Source organism: Glycine soja, chromosome 8, assembly GCF_004193775.1.
Source record: "Glycine soja cultivar W05 chromosome 8, ASM419377v2, whole genome shotgun sequence".
Classification (NCBI taxonomy): Eukaryota; Viridiplantae; Streptophyta; class Magnoliopsida; order Fabales; family Fabaceae; genus Glycine; species Glycine soja.
The window spans coordinates 17,016,297-17,024,981 of record NC_041009.1 but is presented as its reverse complement, the minus strand read 5'-3'; the positions used below and the strand labels follow the sequence as shown (position 1 = coordinate 17,024,981).

General features: G+C 35.1%; 1 protein-coding gene across 1 annotated transcript; it reads right to left on the bottom strand.

Annotated features, from left to right (window-relative positions):
• Nucleotides 1-1,989: 1,989 nt before the first annotated feature.
• LOC114422430 lies at nt 1,990-7,094 on the bottom strand. Its single transcript, XM_028388771.1, has 7 exons — nt 6,390-7,094; nt 5,743-6,050; nt 4,460-5,185; nt 3,876-4,004; nt 3,375-3,578; nt 2,735-2,935; nt 1,990-2,482 (listed from the first exon to the last, which is right to left on the bottom strand). Exons 1-7 carry the CDS (start codon nt 6,655-6,657, stop codon nt 2,360-2,362), a joined length of 1,959 nt encoding a protein of 652 aa, XP_028244572.1. The 5' UTR covers nt 6,658-7,094; the 3' UTR covers nt 1,990-2,359.
• Between the last annotated feature and the right edge of the window lie 1,591 nt (nt 7,095-8,685).

Here is an 8,685-nt window from a genome sequence, read left to right as displayed (position 1 = left end):
TCTTTCTTCTCCTTCCTAGCTTTCTGGAGGTGCTGGTCCTCCTAAACCCAGCGTAGTCATAACAATATGTAGCCAAATTTTAAATGGGAGCAATGAGTTTTTAGTTAACGACACTATTGATATGAGCTTAGATACAATGTTACCATTAACGATGATGTCTAATTTAGTCTAAAATAGATGAGAAAATGTTGACAATATTGGCTTCCATGCCAAATTAAAGGTGTTTATTTTATATTTGTGTCTCGGTTAACTCATAAGTTACCATTGCTTTGATGAAGCCATATTTTATCAACATAAAATTACTCTTTTACTTCATGTATTGGCATGAATATGAAGTAGCGAAGCTGTGCAGTACACCAGAAGCAGGACTTTCTCTGCCTATTTTTAGCAGGCTGAAATGCTACACTGAATATTTACTAACAAAATCAAATTATTATTTCTTTTGCTTTTTGTAATCACTAGTTTATTAAAGAATATGAATTTTCTGGTATGAATGTGAGTCTTTAGGCTTAGGAAAAGCAGTTTTTTTTTTAATAACGAAAAAACACTGAATATTAAAGAATATTCTTTACTCATGCTAGAATTGGCCAATCGGTTCAGAATAATATTATTAGTTGTAAATATGATGAGCTTCTCAATATTTGAGTTCTTCACAAGCCTTTTCTCTCATTTAATTAACTCAGTATTCTCCCTATTTCCTCCTTGAATATTATAGTGATATAGTCGGAGGAGTATCAAATTGGTCCTAGGTTAGGTATTGAAGTGGCAGCATTTGATACATAAAGCTCCATCTTTTAATTCTTATTAGATTTGTTCTGGTTGAGCATTATTTCTTGTTTATATGGATAAAGGACATAAACAAAATATGAAAGAAATTATAAAAACAGTAAGCATCACAGTATTTGCTTCCACGGCAGATGGAAGATTATCTTGAATTGCTTTTATCAAGGTGGAATTGTTCCTTCTTTTTGTCCTGCAATACATCATTGAATGTATCTGCAAGCATCGTCTGAGGAATAGCGCAGACTTTTCACCGTCACTTGGCTACTTGTGCATCTAAATTTCACAAGACGCACCAAACCATATAGCGCATAACATAACCTTGATTGATACTTTTTTCCTTTTCTTCTAATGGGCAAACTCACAAACAACAATCACACCAGACATAGAAACAGTAATCACCAACCATGTGCCAACATGTTCACAAACTTTTCTCCATGTTTGTAACCATAAAGGATCCATAATAATAATAATAATAAATTGTATTATGTGTAAAGATATACCATAAATCCTAGTAAAAGTATGCCATAACGATATGCAGAAGGTTTCTTGAGATTGAATTCCTTCTATTGCACATCTCCGAAGCAACACTATGGTCAAAGAAGTAAAGCCCTGCGCCACAATCAAAGCAGGAATAAAAGCAGCAAAAATATATGCTGGAGAGACTTTCCCCCTGTCCAATAGCACATTGTTTAGTCAGTGTTTTATTTTCCAAAATTTCAAAAACAAGAGGAGATTGAACTCCAGAACGTCCACACACACTACCATCATGAAAGGCACCTCCATAGTCTGCAACTAAACTTTTCAACAATTCTGTATCTTATAGCCAGGACCTCACTCTTCTGCCCGTCAACACTTCAGAGAAAGAACTCATTTTGTTCGGATTATATATCAGATTTGTTACAAACCCACTTATTTAAGAATATTTTATAATAAATTGCACCTTGGATATATTTTAAATAAATTGAAATTATTACTTGCTGAAATGCTCATTTTAAAAAAACAATTGAATGTACCTTAACAAATCTATATACATTACTTAGGCATTCCTATTGTTAAAATTTGCTTTTGATAAACTTCCAAGTAAATCAAAGGTTTTAAATTAAAACTCAACTTGTTAGTTTTCCAGCTTACCCATCGAATTATGAATAGAAGTTACGGAGTTATTACCGTTTTAAGAAGCAGGATGTGTGAATTAATTGCGTTCAGTGACCAGAAACAAAACCATGCTAAACTATATCCATTCTCAATCTGGTGATGAATTTACAAATGTATATTTGTCTCCACCCTCTTTAAGTGGGAAAAATGACAAGCAGATGAAACGGAACACAATATTGACAGCTTAAAAAGAGAGAAATGATGGAGAAGATACAGACAACTTAAAACCCCTAAAACTAGCACGTCAAAAACACCCCAGAGAAGAGATGACCTTTCGTCTCTTTCTCTTGAAGTAATATTGCTTAGAAAGAAATGGGAGGAGGAAAAAAAAACAAAACAAAGATGGAAAAAGGAAAGAAAGATCGTAGCCCCTTACAATAGATAACAACCCTATGTATAATCAGCTTTAAAAGAAATGAACTTATTGTCTTTGCGAGTCAGATGCAGACAGGAGTCTATTGATGAAGGGTGATATAGCTGCAAGCAATGCCTTTGGACACTCTTCATGGGGTAAATGGCCACATCCAGATATGGCAACCAATCTCTGCAAGTAAAATGGTAAGAAAAGCATTAGAAACTTGATGAGGCAGAATCATATGCCATGATAAATGCTTGGGATATTAATTTTCTTCTTCTGATTTTCAGGAATGGAATGAAATACAAGTATAGCCACATCTAACAGCCTTCATTTTCTCCCTATTAATTTTCTTCTTCTGATTTTCATCCTATAATACACACTAACAGTATTTATAAGTTTTGCAGACAATTCATGACAAGATGGTGAAAGCATACTTACAGAATTGACAAGTTTTGAGGCCATAGCTTGACAGGATTTCAAAGTGACAAGGGAATCTTCAGCACCTGCAATGACTAACACTGGAATGTCTCCTACAGCTTGTAACAATGATTCAGCATTTTTAGCCGAAAGGATGGTTTCAGATGACAATTTACCGATCTCGTGAAGCGCCTCATCCCATCCTTCAACAGATAGTGGAGCCTATACACATAACAATGGCCACATATAGCACTAGTTAATAAATTTTTTAATCCAGAAACAACGCTCAATAGAAGTTATAAAGGAGCGTAATGAAAAGAAGGATCTCGTGAACAAGTTGCAGCCTAAATTGCACTATCATGTGATTGATGCTCAATAAAAATTGATTTCAAAACTTTCAGTCACGCTCCCTCAGGAAAAATGTAGGTATTCAATATAAAGCATAAAAACTAAAGAAAATTGTATATTTATCCATTGTGCCTAACTATGTAAATATAACAGAAACCAAATATTGGGTGTTCTTAGGCACTAAATTTGTTATAGCTCATTGTACAGCATTCCTTCCATATAATTTCTTCTTTCAGTTCATAAATTGGAACTTATAAAAGACATGGCAATTCTTATTTATATCATGCAAATAAAGCTTAAGGTAAAGGCATACCTTGTAGAGAGTCAAAACTTCTGGTGTCATTTTGGTAGAATCGTACCAAGCCCGCCGATTCACCACTTGGGTGATTTCTGTTCTTAATAGAGGGCGAACCAAATGCTTCTTTCCAAGTGAGGTATGCAGAAGGATTCTTGCAAAGGATGGAACCACTTCCCTCGACAAGCTAACATTTAGCAATACAATCCCCTTCAAATTAACCTGAATGGACACAAAACAGATCAAACCTTGAAATAAAATCAATTGTGCATTCTGCACATCAATTATTTCAAATCAACAATGTTTAATTAAAACATGCATTGATGAAGATTCAATAGGTATGTGATCACACATACCACGAGAAAAATACAAAGAATACAGCTACAAAAACACCTTATGTTGTTGCCGAATTTCCAAAATCATATTGTGAATTACATTCGAATAAAAGCATCATAATTAGGCCAATCATAATCACTAAGTCATCTTCTTACCCAAAATCAAGCAAGAAGAAATACTCACATTGAAATAATTCATTGATGTTTGAATTCTTTGTGCAGCCATCAGGGCAAGCAACCCTCCATCATCATGACCAATTAGCACCACTGAAGAAAATCCAATCTCAGAACAGAATGATAAAAGCAGGTCAACCTGGAAAGAAACATCTTTCAGATATTCAATTTCAGATGAAACATGGATTAAAAAAATGACAAATAACGGATAGTTACAAAAAAGTTTGGGTGATGAATATAAATTCCAAAGAAAAAGGGCTACCCTACTATATGTTTGTGCTGCCTGTCTCCTCTCTATTCTTTTTTTCCTACTTTAGAAGGTTTAATCCATGATGCCTAACCCACATAAGATTTCCTTTCTTAATCTTCCGACCACTAAAGCACAATTAACAGCAATATCAGATATGCAACATTTGATTAGCTCTTAGCCTTGGAAACAAGAATTTGACTTCATATTGGAATGGGTAGCATTTTGATACAACCCCAGATAAACAACATGTCTTTAATACTTGTTTAGTTATTTAATCAAGACAAGGAAGAAGAAATAACAAAACGTCTTCTAAAACAACTTGCACAGATGATACATATTCTCACCTGACTTTCAAGCTTATAAGGATTAGGCAACTCTTTTTCCTCCCAGTCCTCCCGGCGAGGCCTTGAGCTTAATCCCCAACCAGGCCTATCAAATGCAGCAACTGTACAATTACTCTGCCGAGCTAGAGATCCCATCACATGCCTCCAAGAGAAGACTCCTCCACCAAACCCATGTACTAAAACAATACCTAATTGATCAATACTCTCTAAATCTTGCTGCAGAGATTGAAAATTCAATTTACTAGTTTCATCTTCACAAACACCATCTAGGTGAAAAACAGGGATATTTTCAGAAATAATAGAATTCATAGGACCATCCAATAGAGGAACATGTAGAGATGAGCCATGGAATTGATTGCTATAGCTTCTGTATAGCTGTGGCTGGATATTTGGAGAGGTACTTGGCAAATGTTTATTAGATTTTGCTAAACCTGCAGCCATTGATGAAGTGCTGCAACTAGAATTGGGGTCAACGCAGGACATTGACGACAATGTATGCGGGGGCGAACCAGGCAAGCTGAGCTTGTGATGGAGTGTAAGTCCTTGGCATGTAATGAATAAGCTGTCTGAGTTTGCAAGCAATCTAACAAGCAGTTCTTCATCACGAGCTGTCCCAAAAGGTCTTCGCCTCATCTCACAGTCACTTTTGGGGGTTCTCCCAGCAGAAGGAGTTGGAGAGCGTGGGACCTTTGGATAGCCAGAGAAAACATTTTTGCACAATAGGACCTGTTTGATTACTCAAAGAATTTAGTGTAGTCTTTTGCATGTGCATTGCCAAAGTAAAATAAAATTTAAAAGTCACCAATACAAGTCTTATTGATTTCAGAAATTCTTTTTGAGACAAACCTTATACAGTACCAGAGGTTCTTTTGGTGCTATTTTTCGATCAATATTGGATTTTTACTTCAGGCTCAGTAAAGGTCAGCATTACAGGGTGACAATTTTGATAAAAAAACAACACTGAAAGTACCTACGGTACACTATAAATAAGTTCTCCTTTTCTTTTAAGCAGGTCCGTAGTATTACATTTGACAGTGTAAAAAGTTATACACAGTCATCCAATCACAACCCACCAAGTATGATGAGTTTGTTGATTTTTAAAATAATTATCTAAAAATAATTCAAATAGTGATTTGTGATTGAATGATAGTGTAAAACTGTTTTACACTGTCACTGCATAAGCATTAAACTTTTTGTTTAATTCAAAAAGAAGTTAAACCAAAGAAGTAAAAAGCACTAGCCCGAGAAATTAAAGAGAGACTAGAAAGCAATTTTAAACTAACAGCTTCAGGGTCAACTCGATGAAACAAGAGCTTTCTGCGTGCTCTGCAGCTGGTTCTATAAGCAACCACAGTATGACCAAGGGCAAACACAACTGATGAAAGAAACAAGACAGGCATTCCCCATGGCTTCTTCAAATGGAGTCTATGCTTCCTGAGGGAAACCGAAGCCTCCGCTTCAATATGGGAATTTACGGTGAAAACACAAGCTTTGACCGAAAGGAGAACAATTGACAGAAAGGAGCACAGAGTCACAGTTCCAAGGTAAGGACCATGTGAGAGAGCAGGACCATCACAAACGGAATAAACACCTACAATCACAAGAGAAAAACAAACAAAACATGAGAATTACACTACCCAACATGAAAAGATTATAACCCCATTATACACAGGCACTTCATTCTACACAATAATGACGATATTTATTTTATCCATAAGAGTGACAAAAAAGGTAACCCCGCAATTTCCGATAAACTTAAACTTAAACTCTATGGTTTGAGGTAGAGCAACTGAATATGATACTACTGGTTATCTAAACCAATAAAATTTGAATTAGAACAGTATAAACTGCATGTATTAGAACAAAATAATGATTTGAAGAACAAAAATTGTTGTGATAAAGTAAATTTGTTACTTAGAACGAAGCATACAGAGAATGATAAGGGATCTTATGACGGAAATGAGAGGAATATCCGTGAAGGAACTCTTGAAAGCGTAACGGTGAAAATGATCCTTGATGCTGTAACACATGACGCAAGTGAAGTTCGGGATCAAAACGCACGGCACCAACACGTCCACCACCGCGACGACCACCGGCAGCGACGTCACCGAGAGCGACGCCACCAATGCCACCACGAAAAAAACCGTCCGAACGCACCTCCGAAGCTTCTCGAAGAAGCAATGCCCTCCCTTCCCCATCGCCGCCGCCGCCGCCGCCGCGGTTAGTTACGATCGTCGCAATAGATTCGTCAGTTAATTAATTAGTTAGTTATTTAGTTTGTTAGAAAGTAAAAAACGGAGAGATCTAGCGCGTGAGGCTCCCTATCTGACACCAAAAACATTGGGTTCTTCGCCGGCGCCGGAGACATTTCCGGCGGCGGGAAAATCGAGGAGAGGAAGTTCAACGTCGCCGGAGAGATCGCGTGGCAACGGAGGCGGAGGAGGAAAACGCCATGAAAGACGGAGGCGGTTGGCTAGGGTTTCCGATGGGAACAATGCCCTCTCTCCGTTTTTTTCCGAACGTTTTTGAATGCTTTCTCTTCTCCTCCTACTATCTATCTATCTTCTCTCTCGTTTTCTCTTCGTTTTTTCTTCCAACCTCTCTCTCTCTCTGTCACTCTGTTTTTATTTTTTTTAATTTATGTTTTGGCTTTTCATTGTTTTTTCGTTATTATTATTTAAATGTAATATTTTTTTGGAACAAAACTTACCTGAGTTGCATCCACTCATCAAAGTTATAATAAACTTCAAAGCTTAATAAATGCTTAAAAATAAAAGTGTAAAATCAATAAGTTGTTGGCGTCATTCAAAATTAAACTCTTTTTTTTTAGAATATGAAACAATTTTTTACTAATTAGATTCACCTTTGTTGGTTATTTAAATGTAATACTAGTAGTATATGCTATGTAATTATGTATATGGTGAAATTAAATAATGTAAAGTATTTATTGTTTTTTTTTGTTTTGTGAGGATTGTTTACGTTTGGTGGCTGACAAAGAGACACTGGATACTGGCAGTGCTGGCAGATTGGAAATTCTTCGTTAATTAATTGGAATAATTTATAGGATACTCTCTTTCTTGTTTGCTTCAGCCTGGAGCATACCTGGCTTTACAACCTTTTTGCTGAATTCACCAAATTAACCCTAATTTTGCAACACTATACACTGATTTGCATAATTAACAATTCAATGGAGGTGTCAATGCAAGAGGTACGTTACAAAAAAAAAAAAAAAAAAAAAAAAAAAACCCAAGAACCTGCTGTTCACGTCTTGCAGATTTTCAAATTTTAAAGATAATAAACACAATAAGAGAATCTAAAAATCTAAGTATTGTCTCATTTGTGCAAAAAAATGTTATAAGATATATAATTTAGATTGAATAATAACCCAATTTTTTCTAATATTTGTTATTAAATTGGTGATTAAAATTTTGAACCCAACTTACTAAGATTGACCTAATAGTAATAGTTTAAGTAGTTTACTTTACATGAGATTTTAAATTCAAATTTCAGTGCTGTTATTGCGTAAAAAAACAAAAATTGAATCCAAAATTTTAATGACATTTTAAACTACTAATTTATTGTCAGAATGATTTTCAAAACTGTGTTCCCGTCACCATGTACTGATTTTTAACTCAAAATTCATAATTTTTCAAGGGAATCTAGCGATAAATTAAAAAAAAATGCAAGTTTAGAAAATTAATTAACCAACAGTGTTAAAACGGCTAGAAAGCCAAACAAATTTTATAAATGAAGCAGAGAAGCACCACTAAGGACTCGATCTTCTCGGCCAGCCAAGAGGTAATGGTCTTAATCATGATTGAGAAAGTAGTATATATTTTAATTTTATTTTTTGAGAAAAAAAAACTAGTTATTTTTATCGTTTTACCTGAACGTCATAAATTAAACCAAGCCTTCTTCACAGTTGTAGTAGTGTACGCATATTTTGTGATATTTTCTATTATTATATAGAACAAAATAGTTTAAAAAGTGACAAGAAAATAAACAAGTGTATTATACTCTTCAATAACTCATAAGTACTTGGCATTTTTCTTAAGTAATAGGAATAGGAGTACTAGTTGGCATACTCTTTCGTTTTTGGTCGTAATAGTTGTTGGCATGCATGTTTGTTTTCCGTAATCGTAGTTGGCTTTCTTTAACAATAAATAACAATAGTTATTGGCACGCATTAGTTTTTGTTCTTTTTGGGTAAAATTGCATTTTTGTCT